Source organism: Spinacia oleracea, chromosome 4, assembly GCF_020520425.1.
Source record: "Spinacia oleracea cultivar Varoflay chromosome 4, BTI_SOV_V1, whole genome shotgun sequence".
Classification (NCBI taxonomy): domain Eukaryota; kingdom Viridiplantae; phylum Streptophyta; class Magnoliopsida; order Caryophyllales; family Amaranthaceae; genus Spinacia; species Spinacia oleracea.
The window spans coordinates 174,254,752-174,281,002 of NC_079490.1; the positions used below are offsets into that span (position 1 = coordinate 174,254,752).

Below are 26,251 nucleotides of genomic sequence, written 5' to 3' on the forward strand. Positions count from 1 at the left end.
CTTTGTTGAGGCAAGAAAGCATAAAAACGAGCGACAACACAATATCAATAAAGGCATACAACAACGCTAGTGATTAAGCAAAGGCAATTTCTGGTGAGAGGTACTGAGTCATACCCCTCCCCTCATAGAGGTTTATTTTGAATTAGCTAAAAACTCACAGTGAACACTGAAATGACAGTAACGTAATAATCTTATCTAAAGCCTAGAAACTTCAAAAGAAAAGTCCTAGAAAGTTTAGATAAGATCAATACAAGAGAAAATAAGAAATGTACAATGCAAGGAAGGTTGGATTCTAACGCTTAGACTCAGTACACAAATCACAATAAAGCAAGACAAGAACCATTTTTTTTCTTAATACGGCAGTAAGTAACATTAATAAGACGCGATAATTGAACTCTACCGAGTACATCTTCTCTAATCTCTATTCTGCCCCCCAGAAAAAGCAAGAGGAACAATGGCGGGAATGGGAGATGGATATGTTGGTTCTGCCCAGGATGCCGTCAGAATTCGGAGGCTTGAAAAGCAACGAGAAGCTGAGCGTCGCAAAATTGAAGAACTCAAGAGCAAAACTGCTTCCACTCAAGGCCAAGCTGGTCTTCTTCAATTTGGTTCCGGCACTTCCGAGGTCATACATTTCTCTCTCCCCTTCTTATTTTTTTGGGTTGGGGAAAATATTCTGCATAGTTCATACTTATCGTGAATTAAAGTGTTCTTTGTATTCAATTTGATGAAAATTTAAGTTTTAGGGTTTTACTGATGGTTGTGATTTTTTGAATTTTCGTATTAGGGTTAAGCTTTGTTCTATCTATCGGAAATTATTCTGTTTTTTCGACTTTTATTGAGTGATATTGAAGTTTTGTTGAACCTAATTTTTCATTTTTTCATTCGTATTGGTGACACACAAACACATATTTGTTTCTATTTTATATGATGTATATTTTGAGTGATGCAACGTGGAAACTGGAAAGGTTGGTGCACTTATGATTGCTGTAATTACGAGGATTTATGGACATCGCGTAAGATACTGATACCGAGCTTAACTTGGGGAACCAACTTTTTAAATAGAACTGTTGCAATTGTGAAAATGAATTTAGGAAGAACGATTTAGGGTTTTTATTACAAAGAACCAATCACATTCAGGACAATAACAAAACCGAGAATGGTAAACTAATTGATCAGTTTGTTTTTTCAAATAAAATTTTACTAATAGGGATACGGTAATCATCTGCCAGCTACAACTATCACAAGCCCCTTTACATGATTCTATCACGTGATTCTAAGTTCATTTGTGCAGAAAGTCGTGGGCACGAGCTTTTATATATGTAGGCAATTAGCCATATAGGTGGTGTCATTTGTGATGGCTAACAGACCTTTGATGGTGTGCAAAGTTAATATTAATTCAGGATAGTAATGTCTTGGGCTCGGTTTAGTCACTTCGAGAGAAAGATCTTTGATCAATCACTTGACTAAGTCTTGAGACTTTTCAAGAAAATGAAGATGTAAAGAAAGTGATAGTGTGCGCAGTTTGTTGAATATAGTCAGCGGTAGGTCTCAAAGAGAGTTTATGATAAATCTCATCAATCTTGTCAACTGTAAGGGTCTTTGATGCTTGTGGTCTGAGGTATGTGGCACATACAGTACCAATCTTCAAATAATCATACATAAAAGAGGTTTTTAATGAATGGCTTCCCTCGGTGCAGCAAGGTAGGCCTTGAACACCCCTTTTTTATTACAGCCCAAACTCGACAGACCTGAGTGAGTTTGTTGTTTACCCTTGCTGGATGAGGTGGTTTTTATTTTATTGTTTGTTTCCTGGAAGTCCTTGCGATGTTCCCTACTTTTCCTTGAACACGAGATTGTAACCAAGTAGACAACCCCAAATTTATGTGGTGTAGATAAAGGGATATGTTCCTTTTTTTGGTTCTTGGTTGTTTTTTCTTGACGTTGTCCTTGAAAAGAATCAAGACAAAGTGCCTAGGAGTTGGGATTAGATACCGGCAGGAATACTCCCATCTCATGAAACACAACTGCAAGTATCGTGCCTAATAAGTGGGTGCTAGAGAGCTTTATTTTGAAGGCTATCTACTTAATTTCCTTACCCTATAATTTACTATTCTTTATTGCTTGAGCTCTATACTCCCTCCACTTCACTAAAATGATTACAGTTTCTTTAGGTCAAAGTTTGAAATCTTTGACCAAATTTTGCCACCCATACAAACATCAAAATGCTATCTTGTTGTGTCTTATTTGATTCGTCTTGATTAGTATTTTAAGAATATTTATACTCCCTCCGTTTTGAAATAATGAGGACAGTTTACCTTTTCACGCTTGGCGATGTAAATGTTTAGACATTATTATCTCTAGTTTTGTATTCGTAAAGATTATAAAAAGTTGATATTCCAAAAGTACATGTCGAGACGAATCAAACATGACCTCACACGACTATATTTTTCCGTACCCATAAATCACAAATTATAGTCAAATTGAAGTTTGTGAGTAGTGTCAAAAGTCAAAGTGTCCCTATTATTTCGAAACTGAGGGAGTACTTTATAATATTACTAATACATAATTAAAGATATTAATGGCTTAAATGTGAGCATTGGACATAGAAAAGCAAGTATACCATTTTAGTGAAATGGAGTATAACCTTTTGCTTTGGTAGGTAAGATGGCTAGTGTATGTGATGGCCTATGCTACTCAGAGTCTCAGACTCATCATCTTACCTCAAGTACTCATGTTATATGACTTATATCCTCTGCCCTTTTACTTGGGTATTTACATACTTCAATTTGGGACCAAAGCATGGAATATTTTCTTAATTTGCCGGTTGTGATATATCCATACATGAGTATCAGGGTATGCGAGCCTAAGTAACATAGGCGGTGACTCTTTTCTTGTTCTTCTCCTGTCCCCGCCCCCCTCACGAGGAAGTATGGATGCTGATCTGTTAAGTTTTCTGTGTGTAGAGAACATTGCTAGGTGTTGTGCTATTGATTCGTGGAGGTCACTGTTAAGTGTTATCTATTTGTGCAGTTCATTGTTTTGAGCTCTTTAAGAAAGCGATTTTCAAGAGTGAAGCCGGATTCCATGATATTGACAATTTTTGTGCTTTTTCTTCTACAAATCTGACTGTGATCTCGTTTAATCCCTTGTTTGAACTTGCTATTTGAGACTTCCTCAGTCATCATAATCATTGGCAAACTCTTATTTGACCGTCTCCCATACCGGCTGGTCAAACCAGCTTTTGTTTTGTCTATTTTATTTGTTGAAGATAATTGCTTATATTAAATTTGATTCCATTTCCCACTGCTCTGTGTCGTCTACTTGTCTTTACGATCTGCAAATTTGTTGAAATTAAAAAATTATTATACAAATTATATGTTCATTGTTGACCTCTTTTCATAAGATAGATAAGGTGATCTAAGAATCTTGCCCTGCTGTACTCCCAAAGAAAAAAAAAATGTATCTTGCCTTGCTGAAGTGAAATAATATTTTGCTGTGTAAATATACCTAATCCACTGCCTGATAAATGTTGCAGATTTTAGAGACCGCATTCAAGAAAGAAACTGTTGGTCTTGTTACAAGGGAGGAATATGTTGAGAAGGTATCTAAATATCTATTTTGTCTCCCTTGGTTTGAGAAGGCGACCTTGTCGTATCTTGACATGTCTTGTTTTGTATATGTAGAGGGTCAATATTCAGAATAAATTTGAGGAAGAAGAGAAAGAGAAACTGCAGAAGCTACTGGAAGAGTGAGTTGAATTTTGAGATGGTGTTAGTACTTAAAGAAACCCTTTGCGGTTTCTCTTTTTAAGTCCTTAAAGACGTTACAGTTGCGCCCCCTTGTTTCTTTGTCTATTCCTGCAGGGAAGAAAAGCTTCAGTTAGAAAAGCGTCAAAAGAGGAAGAGAAAAGTGAACCCGCGATTATCATTTGCTGAAGATTTCGACGATGGTACTGAGGAAGAAGATGAAAATAGTGAGATATCTTCCCTGATGGGACTTTGGACCCTTGGCTAATTTTTTATGTTTCTCCTTGATTGATTTCCTATTTTTCTTTGTATGTTATCTCTATTTATTTTGAGGGCGTCACTAACATTTTGAGAATGTACCCGTGTAAGAAATTTCTACCAATATTATAAGCGGTCATAATTTGAGCAGTTGAAATACCTTTACTGATGATGATGCTTGCTCGTGGCAGATATTGAGGAACCGGCCAAATTGAAGTGTGGAAAGCTTGGCAAGGATCCTACGGTTGAAACTAGTTTTTTGCCAGACAGGTCTTGCATCTTCCTCCATGACTTTCTTTTTGTGCATATCTTTGGGTGGAATCTGAAATTTACAAGTTTGAGGTGCTTTTCAGTGAGAGGGAAGCAGAGGAACTAGCAGAACGAGAGAGGCTAGGAAGACAATGGCTTCAAGAGCAGGCAATGATAAAAAGTACTTATGAATCTTCAAAATATGATTGTCCATTGAATACACCTATATACTTTACTCATTGCTTTTCTTTCTTTTTTTGTTCTTGAATTTCAGACGAGCCTCTTGAAATTACTTATAGTTATTGGGATGGAACGGGTCATCGGCGAGTAACCCAGGCTAGTGAAATATTTTTCTCATTGACTTTATGATTGGTAGCACTTATACTGTTCTCTATGTAGTTTTATGAGCATAACTCAACTTCTCCAGGTGCGCAAAGGTGATACAATCGGAGTGTTTCTGCGGTCAGTCCAGCAGCAGCTTGCTCCTGAATTCCGTGAAGTTCGAACTTCTACCGTGGAAAATCTACTATATGTTAAAGAGGATCTAATAATTCCACATGTAAGTTCTTTTTGTTTCCATTTCCTATGTTAGGAGTTCCCTATTTCCCCCTGCTCTTTACTTTGTCTCACGCAATTATGATTCTCCTGTTCTGCAGCAACATAGTTTCTATGACCTGATCATAAACAAGGCGAGAGGCAAAAGTGGACCGGTAACTTTTTCCTTTTTGATGTTCCTTTTCTTTAGGTTGAATTGAGTTTGTTTTGTGCACATCATCTTTTCGGCTTAGCTGGCACAAATTCAAAGAAGGGAAAGAACATATAAGTTCTGATATTAACAAGTTGCATTTATCGTGTCTTATTCATGTTAGCATTAGACCTATCAGTACGGCTGATATATTGACATGGTGAGAATACTTTGAATGCTCCATTTATCAGAAGTGGGGAATTGATGGATAATCGATCATTGTGTGGTCAGAAATTGAATCTTCTAGGGTTATATCTCCCAGATGTCTCTTCATCATATTTATATGAGGTTGTCCAGTTGGTTATTTGCCTATTTGCATCCTGATGGCTTGATTATTGATGCGATAGTTTGTACTTCCAGGCTTCAGCTAGGCTGCTGAGAACAAAGAACTATATTAATTCATACTATATATTTCTGCACTTCCTGCTAATATTAATTGAAAGGAACTTATTTTATGCTGGGAATGGGAGGTTCAAGAATTGCCCTTTTTGTCCTGTTAGAGAAGATTGCAGGGCGCATGTTTATTGATACTTTAATGCGGTATGTCCTAATACTTGTTTTTTTTGTGTGGAGATGTTGTTCCGATAACTCTAAGGCGGCACCGTGCCTAACAGTAATGTGATGCTCACTAATATGCTAGATTTATTAAGTCTTAACGATCATCTGTGAGTTTTACTGGTTACTGTAAAATTAGTTTGAGTTGAATATTTATGTTTATCTAACTGATGAATAAGGTGCACGGGTATGTACATTTGGACCTCCCGAGATCTTCTCTCAGTGGGGTTAATAACTTAATACTAATTGATGTTGTATTCATGTTTATTCAACTCTTGATAGAGCAGTATCACATCAATGTTAATTTATTGTTTCCATTTACTGATGCTCTCCCTGGCCCCTCTTCTGTTTCCTACAGCTTTTCCATTTTGATGTACATGAAGATGTTCGAACAACTGCTGATGCGACAATTGAAAAGGATGAGGTACACTTCTCTCTGACTGTTACTTTTGTGTTTTTGCTTGTGACTGCTCCGTAGAAGTCTGAATGAAGCCAATACTATACCCCCCCTCCTCACCTACTGATGACTGGAGAGTAGCGTTATTTGCATTGCCCTAACTGTAAAGCTGTAGCACTAGAGGTGCGGGAGAACTCACATTTAGAGGTTGGAGTTGATAATTACTTTCTTAGGTTTATCTTAAGGGCCTGAGTTGAATCTTCCTTCTTTTTGTTGTCTATCTTCTGATTAGCTCACTTGAGTTTCTGAAGTTCTGAACCATGCAACCAAAGTTAGTCCTGGCTGCTAGAGGGACAAGAGCAACCAGTTTTTCCGTTTTTAAACAAAATCACGTGCTTTGTGGGATGATTAATGGACAAAGATGAAACTTGGATTTTTTTTTTATCACGATGAAGTGATGAACGCAAGTCAAACCAGTCCAGCTTAGTTTGGTGGTCCTGGTTGGGCATTGTTGATGACAATGATGCCATTCGCTTTTTAATGACTATGTACACGCTCAAGTAATTACTGGGGTAGCTTTGAAGGAATAGTTGTGGACTACTCGTACATCCTAATGTGTTATTGATGTTGCTGGAGCTGGGTGGACATTCTCTTACTTGGAGTTGATGGAAATAAAATCAGTGCCCGTGTTTTGCGCGTTTGCTGTATATCACTAGCATTAGATTGTGTGTTACAATGAAACTTAAAAATCTTGTTTTGCATTATTTCTTTTTCAGTCACACGCTGGAAAAGTTGTAGAAAGACACTGGTATGAGAAGAACAAACACATTTTCCCTGCATCAAGATGGGAGGTATTAATTCTTCTTAGAATTTTTTCCCTGCTTTTCCATGCGGTTGAGCTGTATCATGCTTATGTTAAATTCCCTATCTACTGATCACATGATTACGGACATGTTTAGTTCTGGTTCATGATGCTGGCCCCTTAGATTATGTTACTGATAATTTGAATTCAAGTTCAAACAACCTCTAGCGGCTCTTGCAATGCCACTGCTCTTCCCTTCCATTCGGAATTAGTTGTCATCGTTTGAACAATTGAACCTCTTATGATTAAGGATATGACTTGATTTCACAAATATGCCCTTTTATAGTTGGTTTATGTCTATCCCCTCTCATCACTTAAGTTGGGACATACAGAATGATTGAGTGATAGGGTACTCCTACTTTCTGATTGGTATTTGTGGGCCTCTTCGTCTTTTCATTTGCAGATATATGACCCAGCAAGGAAATGGGAACGTTACACAATCCATGGAGATTAATCGACCCAAGACCAAGATAAACGTGTAACAGAGATACAATTTTTGCCATTTCTTAGTGTAGTTCTGTATCTAATTATACATTTTATTTGTACCTTTTGGTGATAAGTACTGATGATAAGCATAAGATTATAGGTGAAGGGATATGTTAAAGTTTTGAAAGAGGAAGTGAAGGAAATGAATTAGATTAAAGAGGAAGTATTTGGTTTTTCAACTTCATTTGAGTTTGACGTTTCTTATTTAAATGATTATAAGAATCATTTGAAATGCGTAAATTGAATATTTGAAAGATTATAAGAGCATCCAAATCATGAACAAAGGGCCATTGTTCTTGATATTTGTGGCATTGTTAAAAATAGTGGTTCGGATTTATTAACTACGGAGTATGTCAATTAAAGTCAATGGTGATATGTTTTGAAAATCTTCAAGCTACATTTTTGTTAATTTCAATCGTTGCCTCGTTGGTGTTTTGTATAGAGGAAAATCTTTATCAATTTCAGCCTTAAGACAAATTGTTATACGTAAGTCTCATTGAGCTAACCATCTTTAATCAATGAATTTCCTTTGTTGTCTAACCAACATTTTTTTGAAAAAGTTGGAAAAAATAGTTTTTTTATATTTTATTTATTTTATTTTTATACTACTTGAGAAATTTCACCGTACAACAGATTGTTGTAAGGTACAATTAATGTCCCCTCAACAAAAAAAAAATAAGGTAAAATCAATGTTATTTGTTTGCGCATGTGCTTGCAACTACAAGGTATGCTAGGCGACTACTAGCACAAGGACAACAAATTAGTCTGGTCATACCATGCGCATGATAGGTCGACTATGAGACTGCCTTATGCATAAAACATAACTATTTAATCTGCGTAACTATTTGATTAAAAAGTACAACTATTTGGTACTGTAATACTATGTAGTGCAAATAGGGTGTCTTATGTGCTATTAGTCTACTACTATCCCTCTGCCCCTTAATACTCGCACCGTTTTGACTTTTTGCATTATTCACATAATTCACTTTGACCTTATTTTATTTCTAGTATATGAAAACAAATGTTAGTATATAATATATTGTTGGCTTCATCTTAATACATATTTTCAAAATATTAATATTTTTATAAGTTTTTATCATATGTAGTTAAATATATTGGTGGTCAAAATTATACATTGGCAAACGTATTCAATCAAAACGGTGCGAGTAGTAAGGAACGGAGGAGTACTCCGTAACTTTTTGTAAAATGTACAAGCCCAAACGGACTATAGAAAATTGCCATAATTCTACTGTTTGCAATAAACCAAAAAAACTAGACTTCTACGGAGTAATTTCCACCATAAAATAAAATAAGAACTCTCATTCCCACCTTCGCTGACTTTCATACTCCCTTCCCTGAGCTGTTCATCTAACACACTTTCTCTCTCCTCTCTCTTTCTCTAACAATGGCGATTAGGGTTTTCTTCATCGCTTTACTCCTCCTTGCATCACCATTTCTCCAAGGTACACCCATCTAATCATCAGATCTCCAACTTTGTGCTCTAAGTCCATACTATATCTACTTTCGTACTATTTCTATTGCATGCATGGATCTGTATCTCTGAATTTTCTAGGGTTTTATTTTGCACGATTTAGGATCCAAATTGACATTTACGCCTTGCGATTGTTTGTGTTTAAGTTAGATCTGCATGTGTTGGATTCACCATCGACCCAGGCCACCCAGCAATTTTAATTGGATTATTATTGAATCGATGCTAATTTTGGAGAAATTCTGAAATGTTTATTTATTGATTTTGGATTTTGTTGTTGATTAGTTGCCATGTGCCAATCGGAGTCTTCGGACGATACCATTGGTGATTCCGTCGCCGAGGAAATGAGTAATCTCGGAATTGTTAACGATGACACCCAAGTTTATGGTGATGAGAGTTTAAGTTCTTCTCCCGGGGTTGAAACAGCTTGTGTTTTCCCCAATAATATTGGGAAAGGTATGCATGTTTTTTGATCTGATCTTAATTGTTTGAATTTCAGCTAAGTACTTAATGCATTGTGGTTTTTGTGATTTAATCCGATATGGTTTGTTTTGCAGTTGTGACAGCTGGGGAAGAATCGGAAGTTCTTGTTGGGATCAAATATAATGGTATTTTTTCTTAAAGTTTCTTCTTTTCAGGTTGTTTGCTTGATTTTATGTGGGATTGAATTGCTAAATGCTTTCATAGAGGAGACGATAATTGACGGATAGATTGAGTGGAGTTGTATTTAGCTGCATGTGATGTTAAATGTTTGTCTTTCGCTGTTGAAATCCATTGTACTCTTTCCGTCCCTAAAAGATTGCCCAAACCACAATTTTCATTTATTAAGAAGTAAGGCAAAAGAAAAGCATGTGGGTTGGTAGTATTGGCTTTTTGCTAATTTAAATAATAGAATGTGAGAGGAGAAATGTGAGGCCACATACTATGGTGTAATTGAGTCAATCTTTTAGGGATAGAGGGAGTAGGACTATAAGCTGGTTGTAACTTGGAATCAGAGTAACAGGGGGATGATTTATTAGATGCAGATTTTCTGTGTAATTGATGTATAGAGAAACTTGAAGTTTATATAGTGAATTGGCAATGTTGTTTTTTGAGGCAAACATTCACCTGTTGATTGAGGTTGCTTAAGTTGTTATTATTAAGGAAATGGTTGCCTAAATGTTGGGTTACGAGGCCCAAAACTACAAGAATATGTTCTGATGTCACAAGTAAATACAGTTGTACTTTTCGATTAAAAATGGGGTTCATAGTTTTTTTTTCTTCTTCTTCTTAATGTAAGGAAACAAGTTGGTATAGGAGACCATGTGAGAATACGAAGAGCATTTTGTTGTGACGTGAAAGTGTGCTATTATTTTGGTATTTTAAAACTTGAAAGAAAGCAACTTTATCTCCTCTCACCAGGAAAATACTATCTCCGTGAGTGAGTAGTGAACTTTGTTCTTGACTTGGCTGTTAGGGGCCGATGATAAACTACAAGAATATGTTCTGATGTCATAAGTGAAATACTGTTGTACTTTTCGGTTAAAAAGTGGGCTTCATAGTTTTTTTTTCTTCTTCTTAATGTAAGGAAACAAGTTGGTATCATGTGAGAATACTAAGTGCATTTTGTTGTGACGTGAAAGTGTGTTATTATTTTGGTATTTTAAAACTTTAAGGAAAGCAACTTTATCTCCTCTCATAAGGAAAATACTATCTTCGTGAGTGAGTATTGAACTTTGTTCTTGACTTGGCTGTTAGGGGCTGATGATGGGGGTTAAAGTTGCATCAAACAAGAAATTTTAGGTTTTTAGCTTAGTTGCAGGTTGAGTTTTGATTTCACAAAATGATGACATTAGTTGTTACCTCACTATAATTTTTTTTACAGGGGAGGCAAATATCAATGTTGTTGCAATCCAGGCTAGTGTTCATCTCCCATATGATCATCGCTTGTTGGTTCAGAACCTTACTGCCCAGGTATATTAGGTTCTTTAATCTTCATGTAAACATGCCATTTGAAATGACATGGGTCTGCCTTTTGTCATTTTATTCGTACTTGCTCCACTACTTATCATCTCTATATACACATTGGTTAGATTGTTAAAGAAAGTAATAGGTCCTTAATCATGGTCGGCGACCAAAATTAAGGGGTTATATACTTATGTGTTTCGTGTTTGTTCTTTGTGGAGAAAAATGAAGTTTGATGTTTTGAAAACATATCAAATTGGTTTTGCTGTTTTCGTAGATCATGCTGTCATGCTAATTCCTATTGTCTTGTTTTTAAAATTACATTGTATGCAATCTATTGTCTGCATCATTGTTGACAACCACAACCTATTAGTTCGTAGTTGTATATTTGCATTTTCTCTTTACTGGTTTATTTATTTTGCTAGCGTGTGTTAGGAGGGAGGGATGGTTGATGAGTTTTTGGCTGTTCTATTATGGCATGGGTAGAGCTACTACCGGCAATCAAATTGCTTGAGAGAATCAAGTATAAAAATTGAAACTGATGGAAGTGAGATAATTTCAGGAGACCATATGACTAGAATTATGTTTTCTTGATGTCTTTGAACTTCAAATTGTCGAGCAGACTGTATGAGTTGTATTGCTGTTATCGGTATCTGATGTTATAGTTGTTTGGGACTCCTGTTCTTTAATGGCCGTCTTTTCTTTTTATTTTTCTTTATAAAAACCCAGGAGTTTCTGTGGCACAGCCGCACAGTTGTTCCAAAAATTATCTTACTGTAAGTCATGGCATAAGACAATCAGTTCGGGAAGCAATATGGTTGGATAGGATTGTGAGGAATGTGGACCATCACTTATAAGAAAAAATGCTTGTTAGATGTTTTAAGAAAGACTCCACTTTTTAAGGAATCTATGCAGGTGGCTTGAATTTGTCCAGGAGGTGCATGTGCCAGTAATTTGGTTTACCATAACTAAAGGGTCAAACTTTGGGTTGTCAGCAGACCTCTGTGGTATTAGTTAACCAATCAGACAACTGAAATGGCAGCAGCTTCAAACTCCGGAGATTGGACATGTGTGCTTTTGTCATGCGCACAAGTAATTACTTCTGTGGTTGCAGAAATCCAACAACTGTTCTAGATATTGGTGAAAACTGTTACTTGTACAGCTTTAGTTTTTGTTTTATACGAAGTGTTATTTAGAGGTTGCGGTTGGTAAGTGTTCATTAAGTGAAGCTTGTGCAAGTTGGCTAGAAGCTTTCTTACCAACTGATGTAAACCTGTCACTGATACACTGTCTACATTGATTTTACTGGTTCTTCTACATGTTAATCTTTAGTCATGTACCTGGTATAGTTTATCTAAGAGTTATTCATCTTCTGTTGCTCTAGTTACCTCCCAACTTAATAGTCTTTCTTTTCCTCCAATATTAGGTATTCAACAATGCCTCAGTTCCTTCATCAGCTCAAGCCACTTTCCCCTATGTATTTGCTGTCAGCAAATACTTGCAGGTATCTTTGTGTCTGAGAATTATGATTTTCAAGTTCATCCTTATTCACGACTCTTGCTAATAAAAGCTTCATGTCTGCCTTATCGGGCTTGAGAAACTAATGGTAAGACATTCCATTGCAGCCTGGATCTTTTGATCTCGTGGGATCTATTGTCTACGAGATTGACAACACTGCATATCAAAGCACTTTCTACAACGGCACCATTGAAGTTACTGAGGCCAGTGGCCCCTTGACCATTGAGACTGTTTTCTTGGTTACGCTTGCTTTTGCCCTTGTTGCTGCTCTTGGTTTGTGGATACGTGGTCAACTACAACGCTTTTCAAAGGTAAATTCTTTCTCCATATGTTCTGACCTATGAACCTTCCTTTTCCAGATGATGGTTTGTAGTCTTTTGTGCACCTTTATGCTCTTGATTTTGTATGTCCTTCATCTTCTTTTAACTTCTATAGACAGTATGTTTTTTAATGACTCAGACAAGAATTGACTAATAGGGGACCTCTTAATCTTCTTTGGCATGATTAATTGCATGTCAAACTTGTAAGTTTCATCATGGTACATCTAATTATTTTCAGCAGATAGCTAATTCTGCTGTTGAAACTGTTATTTACTTGTGTAGTTGTATCCTTGTATGCTTTTGCAGGACACTTTAGAACTTTTACAAATGTTATTTGTTTAGAACTTTTACAAATGTTATTTGTTTAGAACTTTTACAAATGTTATTTGCTTAGAACTTTTACAAATATTATTTGTTTGTATTTGATGCAGAAGTCTAAGAAGGCACCTAAGGTGGAAGTTGGAACTCGTTCTACTGACGCCTCATTGGATGAATGGCTCCAGGTATGTTCTTTGCTAAATTCTTCTACTTTTTCATGTTGGAATTTAAGAATAATAACCGATTCAAAGATTGCATGAATGATTGTTAATTTTCTATTTTTCGTGTGTAATGCAGGGTACCGCATACACCCAGTCACAGGCCAACAAATTAAAGAAGAAGAAATAGATTGGGCAATCGAGAGCACGAGCAAGAGTACAAAGAACTGTTGTCTATTTTAGGCTCATGTAACTCACGGCATTTGATTTTGTTAGAGCGGAAGAGACTACTTTTCTAGTGTAGAATGTGCAAAGGAATTTTGTTGGGAGTTCAAGTCTATAATTATACTTGCTTTAGCTCTCCCATCAGTACTTGCCATACAAATCTTACATTTCGAAACAGGACTTTTTTTTTGTAAGCATGTAGATCTTGACAAATTAGTTGAAAATCGCTCACTTCTCGCATAAAATTAGTGGTGGTGTTCCTTTTCCCCCCTTAAATTTTACTATATTACAATAAGGTCTTGGCTTAGGCCTTGTTTAGTTCACCTTATTTCTCCTGATCTGGTTTGATCTTATCTGAACTTATTTTTTCTGATCAGATTTGATCTGAATTTTTTTTTCTGGTCTGATCTGATCTGATCTGACCTTATTCTTCAAAATTAAGTTTAAACAAAAATCTACATTTATTAATATTAAACGATTTAGGTGTAAAATAAATGTTACACAAATTTATAATATTGTTTATTTGACTTTGTTCATGGTTTAACTATTCCTTATATTAGATAGATCTATACATGATCTAGATAGATCGGTTATGATCTGTATATGATTTGTATAGATCGGTTCTGATTTGGATATGATTTGGACATGATCTGTACATATTAGTTTTGATATGGACATGATCTGTATAGTCCAGTTCTGATCTAGACATGATCTATACAGATCAGTTTTGATTTGGACATGATCTGTACTGATTAGTTCTGATCCATGATTTATACATATCAGTTCTGATCTGGTCATGATCTGTACAGACCAGTTCTGATCCGGTCCAAATCAATTCTGAAATGGTCATGATCTTTGCAGATCAATTCTGATCTGAAAATAATATGTACAGGGTCGATATCTAGACCAGTTATAATTTGGACGTATCGATTTTGATCTGAACATGATCAGTACAAATCAGTTTTGATCTGAACATATTGGTTCTGTAAGGATCGGTTCTGATGTAGACAAGATCTTTGCAGATTTGAACATTATCGGGACATGATCTGTACATATCTGTTATGATCTGGATATTATCTGATCCTATCATTTCTGGTCTGGATATATAATGGTTCTGATCTATAAAAATCAGTTCTAATATGGACATGACCAGATCATATCGTTTCAGATCTGGACTTAATGGTTTTAATTTGGACATGATGAATTTGAATGTTTTGTTAATGTTCTTTTATGCCTTAAATAATAGATTTTAATTGTACCGGCAACAACATTATTTTTTATTAAAGCAATAATAGTAATAAAATATTAAATATAATAACAATGATATAAACATATACCAATAATAATAATAATAATAATAATAATAATAATAATAATAATAATAATAATAATAATAATAATAATAATAATAATAATAATAATAATAATAATAATAATCTGGTCTGATCTAATCTGATCTGAACTTATTTTTTCTGGTCTGATCTGATCTGAACTATATTTTTCTAATCTGATCTGGTCTGATCTGATCTGATTAAATCTGAAATAAGTAATAAGGTCCTGAAATAAGGTGAACTAGACAGGGCCTTAGTGGTTAAGACCGAGAAATTGTATGTTAGGTCTCAGGTTCGAATCCCGCTTTTTCAATTTGCAATTTGTATTGCCCTCTTGGTTCATTTGACCCTTAAAAATGTGGTTGTGTCACGGGTCCTTGGCTACTTGATTCAGTGAGATTTTTGTTTTGAGGATGGGTTTGATTTGATTTTTCCAATGTGATATAAACATTCTAGTTGTAGTAGCAGTAACTTTTTTTGTTTTACAATGAGACTTTCTTTGATATTGTCCAAAAAAAACTTTCTTTGAGCATGCAAATTTCAAAATTTTCCATTGCCCGTTTCCTAAAACTTTGATTTGTGTTGTTTCACCTTCTTGTTCATGGGTTCACATATAAGTTGGAAAATGTTTTTTTTGGCAAATAAGAGATTTATTACCAAAAGGAGGAAATAGGCAAACTGCCTCAGTTACAGCACAAGCAAAACAGCAACACAGCCCCTAATACACTTATCTACTCAAGTTTAACAAAGTAGAACTTAAAGAATCAGAAGATCTACTAGCTACATGGAACCGAATCTGCCTAAACAACCTCTCAGGAGTTTTACACATCTGATTGTACACTACATTATTCCTGTTCAACCAAATGGAGTAGATACATTCAGCAAAAAACATACCCAACAGCTTGTGTCTGCTTCCACTTCTTTTACAGCTCTTAATCAACCATTGCATCTCATTATCAAAGGATTCTGGCCTTCTCTTGAACTGCAGCAGATCCAAAACTTTCTGCCAAACTCTGCAGGATAGGGTGCAAGCAAAGAACAAGTGCTCAATAGTTTCAGTACCCATGGAGCAAACAAGACATACTTCAGAATCAACAACCCCCCATTTAAACAACCTGTCCAAAGTAGGAAGCCTTTTCCAGATAGCAATCCACATAATGAAGATACTTTTAGGAGTAGCCAAGTTGTTACATAAGAGTCTTCTCCATGGAACTTTAGGATGATCTCCACACAGCTTTCTATACATCAGTTTGATTGAGAAACAACCACCCTTCTCCACAGCTGACCATCCACCTACATTAGTGACCAACTCCTGACAACCAATAATCTTTTTAAGTGACCAGGACATAGTAGAAGGGCAATGAACATCAGCAATAGACCTCCCTTTCATATAATACTCATCTACCCATCTGGACCACAACCTGTCTTTCTTGTGAGTGATGGCCCACAAAAGCTTACACACAGCTGCTTTATTCCATATCTCCATATCTTTAATGTTCCAACCACCAGCAGTTTTAGGCAAACACATATGAGACCAAGCAACAAGGGCTTTCTTGGAGCAATCAGTACCACATGTCCATAAGAAAATTCTGCAGTAGCTTTGTACTTCCTTAATGACTTTCTTAGGTGACACAAAGATCTGACACCAGAAGGATTGTAGGCTAAGAAGAATGGTTTTAACTAGCTGTAGCCTGCCAGCATAGGAAAGATATTTATGTTAGGTTATGATACATATGACAATTCATAAATCATGCGGAAACAACCATTAAGCCAGGAATACATATTATTTACACATAATCATATAGCATAATTTAGATGCATACTCTTTGTTGCGTGCCTTCCCTAGCTGCGCCCGAACCGAACAAGAACAAGTCTTTAGGACTCCAAGTGTCGTCCCTCCGTAGATAGTCCACAGCACGTCCGGATCCGCCTTAAGATTGACCAACTAGAATCGCCCTTAAGGTACTAAAGATTTTCGGCACTTTTAGTCAAGGAATGTGTCTGAATTTTCTCTCAAAAACTCACTTTGAATACTTGAATAATCTCTGAAAATATGTGACCCTAGGCACCTATTTATAGAGTTATGGAAAGGGTTTTGGAATCCTATTAGGATACTAATCTATTTAATTATAACCCTACTAGGACTCTAATTAAATAATCATTATCTAATAGTTTTAGGATTTAATCACACTTCGAATCCCGATTGCTTCAGGATTCCCGCACAAGCATTGCACGAGCACCGTACACCCGCGCAAGCCTTGCGGCCCACGCTAGGCGCACAGCGCTCGGCCCACTGCTGTGCTCTCGCGCGCGCGCCCAAGGCCTTGGTTGGGCCTGGCCTTGCGCTGGGCCTGGTCGAGGCTTGGCGTGCGATGGTGCGCGTTGGCTCGCTGGGCGACGGCCTGGCTTCGTGCTGGGCCTTCGTCTAGCGGGCCTCGTCCGATGCTAATTCGTACGATACGCTTCCGATTAAATTCCCGATTCCGGAATTCATTTCCGATACGAACAATATTTAATATTTCCGTTTCCGGAATTATTTTCCGATTCCGATAATATTTCCGATTCTGACAATATTTCCGTTTCCGGCAATATTTCCGATTCTGGCAATATTTCCATTTCCGATAATATTTTCCGATACGTACCATGTTTCCGTTTCCGGCAACATCTACGACTTGGATAATATTTATATTTCCGATACGATCCATATTTCCGTTTCCGGCAATATCATCGTTTCCGGAGTATTCATTTCTTGCCTGTGACGATCTCAGCTCCCACTGAAACCAAGATCCGTCGATTCCGAATATCCATAGATGGAGTATTTAATGCCATTAAATACTTGATCCGTTTACGTACTATTTGTGTGACCCTACGGGTTCAGTCAAGAGTAAGCTGTGGATTAATATCATTAATTCCACTTGAACTGAAGCGGCCTCTAGCTAGGCATTCAGCTCACTTGATCTCACTGAATTATTAACTTGTTAATTAATACTGAACCGCATTTATTAGACTTAACATAGAATGCATACTTGGACCAAGGGCATTATTTCCTTCAGTCTCCCACTTGTCCTTAGGGACAAGTGTGCATTTCCTAATTCCTTTGTCGCTCGATGCTTGCTCTTGAACATAAGGTAAGAGTTGTCATCCTTATTATGTCCAGAGGTGTTCCTCGGTTTCAGAGTTCAACTGATCAAATAAACAGATAATCATAGCCTATGATTCATCCGAGCACGGCCATGCATTTCACAGTTTCTAGCTCTCCGAGTGGCCTTGTACAACTTTTAAGCATCTCATCTCGATTTATGGGAGGACAATCCCAATCTTGCGATCTTGAGATTAGACTTCGTTTGATAGGTGATTACCTGAGCGTTGCCTTTATAGCCTCCTTTTACGGTGCGACGGTTGGTCAACGTCAAAGCAACCAGTTCTCAAACAAGTAATCTCAAATCACTCAGGTATTGAGGATTTAGTGTTTAATAATTTTAATGAAATTTACTTATGACAGATTTTCATCTCTTACAGTAAAGTTTCATAGGTCTTGTCCGATACTAGTCTTCCCAAAGTAAGTATCTATGCAAATGATTATGACATTGCCATGTCCACACAGTTCAAGAAACAGAACTACTAGTCATCTTGCATTCTAATCGTCTAACGTTTTCTATGCGTCCAATTTTATAGAAAACTCCGACCAGGGACCATTTTCAACCTTTGACATTCAAGTTCACTTGATAGACATTTCTTAGTCACAGGACTAGTCCTGACAGTCTATCTTGAATATATCGTCAAATTGAAGGGACTCATCATTTAATAAACCACAAATTAAATGGAAAAATGAATTCTTTTCATTTATTGTGAATGATTAACCAATAATGTTTTACAAAGATTTAAACTCTAAAACTTTAAAACATTAAACAGAGACATCAAAGCCATTCTCCAATATGCTTGATTCCCATAGCTGCAGTGTGCGAGTTGTGCTTCGCTTGCGGCAGAGGTTTAGTCAATGGATCTGATATGTTGTCATCAGTTCCAATTTTGCTTATCTCGACTTCTTTTCTTTCAACGAACTCTCGTAGAAGGTGAAATCTACGAAGTACATGCTTGACTCTCTGGTGGTGTCTAGGCTCCTTTGCCTGTGCAATAGCTCCGTTATTGTCACAATACAGGGCTATTGGTCCTTTAATAGAGGGGACTACACCGAGTTCACCTATGAACTTCCTTAGCCATATAGCTTCCTTTGCTGCTTCATGTGCAGCAATGTACTCCGCTTCAGTTGTAGAATTCGCAATGGTGCTTTGCTTAGCACTTTTCCAGCTTACTGCTCCTCCGTTGAGGCAGAAGACAAACCCAGACTGTGATCTGAAATCATCTTTGTCGGTTTGGAAACTTGCGTCCGTATAGCCTTTAACAATTAATTCATCATCTCCACCATAGACCAGGAAGTCATCTTTGTGCCTTTTCAGGTACTTCAGAATATTCTTGGCAGCAGTCCAATGCGCCTCTCCTGGGTCTGACTGGTATCTGCTCGTAGCACTGAGTGCGTACGCAACATCCGGGCGTGTACATATCATAGCATACATTATTGAACCAATCAATGATGCATATGGAATCCCATTCATTCGTCTACGCTCATCAAGTGTTTTTGGGCACTGATTCTTGCTTAGAGTCATTCCATGAGACATGGGTAGGTAGCCTCGCTTGGAGTCCGCCATCTTGAACCTATCAAGCACCTTATTGATATAAGTGCTTTGACTAAGTCCAATCATCTTTTTAGATCTATCTCTGTAAATCTTGATGCCCAATATGTACTGTGCTTCTCCTAGATCTTTCATCGAAAAACATTTCCCAAGCCAAATCTTGACAGAGTTCAACATAGGAATGTCATTTCCGATAAGTAATATGTCGTCGACATATAATACTAGGAAAGCAATTTTGCTCCCACTGACCTTCTTGTATACACAAGATTCGTCCGCGTTCTTGATGAAACCAAAGTCACTGACTGCTTCATCAAAACGTATATTCTAGCTCCTGGATGCCTGCTTCAATCCGTAGATTGACTTCTTTAGCTTGCATACCTTTTTAGCATTCTTTGGATCCTCAAAACCTTCAGGCTGTGTCATAAACACAGTTTCTGTTAAAACGTCGTTTAAGAAAGCAGTTTTGACATCCATCTGCCATATTTCGTAATCGTAATATGCAGCGATTGCTAACATTATCCGAATAGACTTTAGCATTGCAACTGGTGAAAAGGTTTCATCGTAATCCACACCGTGGACTTGCCTGTAACCTTTTGCAACCAATCTAGCTTTGAAAACTTCAAGTTTCCCATCCTTGTCCTTTTTCAGTTTGAAAACCCATTTGCTTCCAATGGCTTGGTAGCCATCTGGCAAATTGACCAAATCCCATACTTGGTTTTCAGACATGGAGTCTAATTCAGATTGCATGGCTTCTTGCCATTGCTTGGAGCTAGGGCTCGTCATAGCTTGTTTGTAAGTCGCAGGTTCATCACTTTCAAGTAATAGAACGGCATAGCTCTCGTTCGTCAAAATACCTAAGTACCTTTCCGGTTGAGATCTATATCTTTGCGATCTACGCGGGGTAACATTTCTAGATTGACCATGATTCTCACCAGATTCTTCTAAAGATCTCTGAGTTTCATCCTGAATGTCATCTTGAGCATTCTCTAGAGTTTGTTGTTCGACTCGAATTTCTTCGAGGTCTACTTTTCTCCCACTTGTCATTTTGGAAATGTGATCTTTCTCCAAAAAGACACCATCTCGAGCAACAAACACCTTGTTCTCAGATGTATTGTAGAAGTAATACCCCTTTGTTTCCTTTGGATAGCCCACAAGGATACATTTGTCAGATTTTGGATGAAGTTTGTCTGAAATTAATCGTTTGACGTATACTTCACATCCCCAAATCTTAAGAAAAGACACATTTGGAGGCTTTCCAAACCATAATTCGTATGGAGTCTTTTCGACAGCTTTAGACGGAGCTCTATTTATAGTGAGTGCAGCTGTATTTAGTGCATGTCCCCAAAATTCTAATGGAAGTTCGGCCTGACCCATCATTGACCTGACCATGTCTAGCAAGGTTCTGTTCCTCCGTTCCGACACACCGTTCCATTGTGGTGTTCCTGGAGGAGTCAATTCTGATAGAATTCCACATTCTTTCAGATGGTCATCAAATTCATAGCTCAGATATTCACCGCCTCTATCAGACCGCAGTGCCTTAATCTTCTTGCCTAATTGATTCTCTACTTCACTCTGAAATTCCTTTAATTTGTCAAAGGATTCAGACTTATGCTTCATTAGGTAGACATAACCATACCTACTGAAGTCATCAGTGAAAGTGATAAAGTAGCTGAAACCACCTCTAGCATTTGTACTCATTGGTCCACATACATCTGTATGGATTAAACCCAATAGTTCATTTGCTCTTTCTCCAACTTTAGAGAAAGGTTGCTTTGTCATTTTGCCAAGTAAACATGATTCGCATTTACCATAATCCTCTAAGTCAAATGGTTCTAGAATTCCTTCCTTTTGAAGTCTTTCTAAGCGTTTCAAGTTTATATGGCCTAATCGACAGTGCCACAGATAGGTGAGATCTGAATCATCCTTTTTGGCCTTTTTGGTATTTATGTTATATACTTGTTTGTCGTGATCTAATAAATAAAGTCCATTGACTAATCTAGCAGATCCATAAAACATCTCTTTAAAATAAAACGAACAACTATTGTCTTTTATTAAAAAGGAAAATCCCTTAGCATCTAAGCAAGAAACTGAAATGATGTTTTTAGTAAGACTTGGAACATGGAAACATTCTCCAGTTCCAAAACTAGCCCGGAGGGCAACGACAAATAGTAAGTTCCTACAGCTAATGCAGCAATCCGTGCTCCATTTCCCACTCGTAGGTCGACTTCACCCTTGCTTAACTTTCTACTTCTTCTTAGTCCCTGTGGATTGGAACATAAGTGTGAGCCACAACCAGTATCTAATACCCAAGAAGTTGAATTAGCAAGTATACAGTCTATAACGAAAATACCTGAAGATGGAACGACTGTTCCGTTCTTCTGATCTTCCTTTAGCTTTGGACATTCTCTTTTGTAATGGCCTATTCCATCACAATAAAGACAGCTTGATGTGGACTTGTCCTGCTTTGATTTAGCATTGCCCTTGGACTTTCCACTTTTCTTGAACGGTCTCCTTCTAGCCTTGAGTAAATCTTTGGGTTCACAGTCCAGTATTATTTCAGCCTTTCTGACAAGGTGAACAAATTCTGCAACTGTTTCTTCTCTTGGTTCACTTAGGTATAGTTGCTTGAAGCGACCAAACCCACTGTGTAGTGAATTGAGCAAGATAGAGACTGCCATCCTTTCGCTTATTGGTGTTCCTAGTAGACTTAGGCGATCAAAGTATGAACGCATAAGATCCACATGGAACCTCAGTGGGACGCCTACCCTCTGTTTAGTGCGAAGGAGCTGAACATGTGTTTCTTGGACCTCCATCCTATAACACCTGTTGGGAGAACTAACCTTTAGACCAGACATTGATTCAATCAACTCATGGACGTTCAGGTCCCTGTCCTCCGTGCTTCCACGACAGATATCCCTCAGATTCTTGATGAGCATAAAAGGTTCATATGCTACAAACCTTCTAGCCCAATCATCAGGGATATTGTTCAGCATGAGACTCATAACCTTTTTGAGATCCGCATCCCAGGTGTAAAATCTCTCAGGGGTCATGTCTTTGGCATAGTAGCTTGGCATGGGATGTGACAGTACATACTCAAGTCCATTGAGTTTGACTATTTCAACTATCTTAGCTTCCCATTCAAGAAAATTTGCCAGGTTCAGCTTGACCATAAGCTCAGAACCTATGATGATGTTTTGATTGTTGTTTGCCATTTTAAGAACTACAATTGAAAAGAATAAACAAATAAATAACCATTCACAGTTTCTCTTAATAAACTTAAATTCTAGCATACATGCATAATTCAATGTTTATTAAGCATTTTATTCAAGTTATGTGTTCCGGCAGGTGTGAATAAAATGATTCCAAGATCCTAAAATCATTGAAGAACTAAGCACAGTTTGTCGACTTAATCCTAAAACATCTTAGGTAAGCAAAAGCCTTTTGCTAATAGTCTAGAAACTATTCTTGGTTGATAGGTACGTCTAAGAACTTATTAGGTAAACCTATCGATTTTGCCACGACATAAAAGGACTCCTTACTTATATCGTTGAGTTTCACCAAAACTAACATGTACTCACAATTATTTGTGTACCTTGCCCCTTTAGGACCAATAAGTAACACCTCGCTGAGCGAAAACTATTACTAGATTGATGTAAAGGATATCCAAGCAAGTGTATATTTTGGCATGGCACCTTTTAACTCAATTTTTTAAGTTTGGAACTTAAGGCTCTTACTATGTTGGTTATATTTTAAGTGAACTAAAATCCTTAATCATGCAACATAATCAAGCTTTGATCTCATGCATTTTAAGACATATTTAAAGCAATAAATAACTTAAAGCATGCATAAGATAAATGTGATCTAGTATGGCCCGACTTCATCTTGAAGCTTTGACTTCAAAGTCCGTCTTGAAAATCTCCGTGGGAGGCACCATTTTCTTCAAATAGGATAAGCTATAATTAAAACTAATTACAACTATTTGATGGTACGCAGACCATATTTGAATTGAAAAACAACTTTGGTACTTTAGACCAATTACATTCAAATTAATGGTACGCAGACCATATTTTCTATCCTATTTGGGCCATACTAGTCACTTCATAACCTGCAAAACAGTACATATACAATATATACAATTCACCCATTCATTATCATGAATGGCCCACATAGCTGGTTAGTAAATCACATTATGCATCACGTAAACATTTGCAGCAATTAATCAAGGGCACCAATAATCTACCAATTATTCAGTCCTTATTAATTCTAATCAAGTTGTTTTAACCTTAAGGATTCGTAGACCTAATCAAGAGTTTATGACTAAAAAGCGCTCCCACTTAAACCAATAAATTCATATGCTTTACTAATTTTAAACATAAAAATGTATTTCAAGTCTAACCGGAAACATACAAATTTAATTAAAATTTAAAGCCCATATAAATTTATAATTGAATCCAAAATTTTTAATTTGATTTCAGTCGTATTTAAATTAATTCATGATTTTAATTTTAGTAAAATAATTAGAATAAATAAAATTTATTATAATTACAATATTCAAAATTAAAATCCAAGAAAATAATTTAAATTATTAATTTTAAAATTAATTAAAATTACGTAAACTGAAAATTTTAAATTAAACATTCAAAACGATCTAATCGTAATGCAAACACCCTACGCATCGCACGCCCATGGGCCACACGCACACAACCATCGCTGGCCATGTGCGCGCAGCCCATGCGCTCGTCGCATAGCTGCTGCATCTTCCCATCGCAAGCCATCGCACAAGTGGTGCTCGCTGCGCGCGCGCCAGCGCTCGATGCACGCGAGCCATCGCTCGATGCACGCGAGCCATCGCTCGATGCACGCGAGCCATCGCTCGCGGTGCGCGAGCAATTGCTCGCTGCGCGCGAGCAACGCTGGGCGCATCGCTCGTGGCACGCGAGCTTGCGCTCGCTGCGCGCGAGGCTGCGCGCGCTTGCGCGAGGCAGTGCGCGTTGTGGCGCAGCTCGCTTGCTGCCCACACGCGACTGCCGTGCCTTGCCTTCGCCCATGCCCATTCGTCCATAGCTCGTGGCCCACGACACAAGGCAGGGCTGCTGCCTTGTGCTCGTGCACCATGCCCTTGCTCATTGCATTCGTGCCGCACGGGCGACGAGCTCCCTTGCTCGTCGTCGCATGCCCGCACTATACAACACCCCTTAAGGGTAACACGTAGCGTCCATTGCTTTGTGCGTGCAAGTTTTATGAACGAATCGCATAAAATTTAAAAATTTATATTTAAAATTAATGACAAATTAATAAATAATATTAATTTCATAATTTTAGGGCGAAAAATCGAAAATTTATTATTCAATTGATTTCCGATTATCATGGATTCAAGCCTAGGTCATAAAAATTTAAAATTTATCATAAATTTACAATTTTTATGGTGGTTTTTAATCATAGGTTTCTAATTAAATTATAATTAATTATGAAAATCAAATTAATTCTAAATTATTCTAATTTTCAACAAATTAATCATAATTACAAATTAGATTGCATAATTAACAAGGCTAGGCATTCAAACTTGTTAAACATATACAGTAGGTCAATCAAAAATTCAAGATTTATCAACAAGAATCGCAAATATTTAATTTAACATCATAAATTTACGAAATTTTGCATTCGAAAAACTAAAACCTTCGAAAAGTCATAGTTAGGCTTCGAATTTGAGAATTCTGGGTTCGGCAGAAAAAATATATTTTTGTCAAAATTTTATAATGCCTTTTACATGCGGAATTGACACAAAAATCACTCGATTTGGATGAGTAACGAAGAAACTGCCGAAAAACTGCGTACGTATAATTAAATAAACGCAATTTTGCAATTAATTAACAATTACGAAAATTAATCACCCCTTTTAATTCTTGCAAATTTGTAATATTTAACCATGTTCATGCAATTTAGATTATGAAAATAATAAGAGGCTCGTGATACCACTGTTAGGTTATGATACATATGACAATTCATAAATCATGCGGAAACAACCATTAAGCCAGGAATACATATTATTTACACATAATCATATAGCATAATTTAGATGCATACTCTTTGTTGCGTGCCTTCCCTAGCTGCGCCCGAACCGAACAAGAACAAGTCTTTAGGACTCCAAGTGTCGTCCCTCCGTAGATAGTCCACAGCACGTCCGGATCCGCCTTAAGATTGACCAACTAGAATCTCCCTTAAGGTACTAAAGATTTTCAGCACTTTTAGTCAAGGAATGTGTCTGAATTTTCTCTCAAAAACTCACTTTGAATACTTGAATAATCTCTGAAAATATGTGACCCTAGGCACCTATTTATAGAGTTATGGAAAGGGTTTTGGAATCCTATTAGGATACTAATCTATTTAATTATAACCCTACTAGGACTCTAATTAAATAATCATTATCTAATAGTTTTAGGATTTAATCACACTTCGAATCCCGATTGCTTCAGGATTCCCGCACAAGCATTGCACGAGCACCGTACACCCGCGCAAGCCTTGCGGCCCACGCTAGGCGCACAGCGCTCGGCCCACTGCTGTGCTCTCGCGCGCGCGCCCAAGGCCTTGGTTGGGCCTGGCCTTGCGCTGGGCCTGGTCGAGGCTTGGCGTGCGATGGTGCGCGTTGGCTCGCTGGGCGACGGCCTGGCTTCGTGCTGGGCCTTCGTCTAGCGGGCCTCGTCCGATGCTAATTCGTACGATACGCTTCCGATTAAATTCCCGATTCCGGAATTCATTTCCGATACGAACAATATTTAATATTTCCGTTTCCGGAATTATTTTCCGATTCCGATAATATTTCCGATTCTGACAATATTTCCGTTTCCGGCAATATTTCCGATTCTGGCAATATTTCCATTTCCGATAATATTTTCCGATACGTACCATGTTTCCGTTTCCGGCAACATCTACGACTTGGATAATATTTATATTTCCGA

General features: G+C 37.3%; 3 protein-coding genes across 3 annotated transcripts; 2 read left to right on the top strand and 1 right to left on the bottom strand.

Moving 5' to 3' along the window:
* Positions 1 to 355: 355 nt before the first annotated feature.
* On the top strand, positions 356 to 7,480 carry LOC110786515 (protein XAP5 CIRCADIAN TIMEKEEPER). The gene is made up of 12 exons (XM_021991067.2): positions 356 to 625; positions 3,539 to 3,604; positions 3,687 to 3,751; positions 3,867 to 3,976; positions 4,199 to 4,277; positions 4,361 to 4,437; positions 4,531 to 4,592; positions 4,684 to 4,815; positions 4,913 to 4,966; positions 5,915 to 5,980; positions 6,730 to 6,804; positions 7,219 to 7,480. Exons 1-12 carry the CDS (start codon positions 455 to 457, stop codon positions 7,267 to 7,269), a joined length of 1,008 nt encoding a protein of 335 aa, XP_021846759.1. The 5' UTR covers positions 356 to 454; the 3' UTR covers positions 7,270 to 7,480.
* A 1,086-nt stretch (positions 7,481 to 8,566) lies between these two features.
* Positions 8,567 to 13,518, top strand: LOC110786516 (translocon-associated protein subunit alpha). The gene is made up of 8 exons (XM_021991068.2): positions 8,567 to 8,764; positions 9,076 to 9,246; positions 9,348 to 9,398; positions 10,655 to 10,743; positions 12,161 to 12,238; positions 12,360 to 12,563; positions 13,004 to 13,075; positions 13,188 to 13,518. Exons 1-8 carry the CDS (start codon positions 8,707 to 8,709, stop codon positions 13,236 to 13,238), a joined length of 774 nt encoding a protein of 257 aa, XP_021846760.1. The 5' UTR covers positions 8,567 to 8,706; the 3' UTR covers positions 13,239 to 13,518.
* Positions 13,519 to 21,469: 7,951 nt separating this feature from the next.
* LOC130459848 (uncharacterized) lies at positions 21,470 to 22,120 on the bottom strand. Its single transcript, XM_056827454.1, has 2 exons — positions 21,646 to 22,120; positions 21,470 to 21,556 (listed from the first exon to the last, which is right to left on the bottom strand). Exons 1-2 carry the CDS (start codon positions 22,106 to 22,108, stop codon positions 21,540 to 21,542), a joined length of 480 nt encoding a protein of 159 aa, XP_056683432.1. The 5' UTR covers positions 22,109 to 22,120; the 3' UTR covers positions 21,470 to 21,539.
* Positions 22,121 to 26,251: the final 4,131 nt, after the last annotated feature.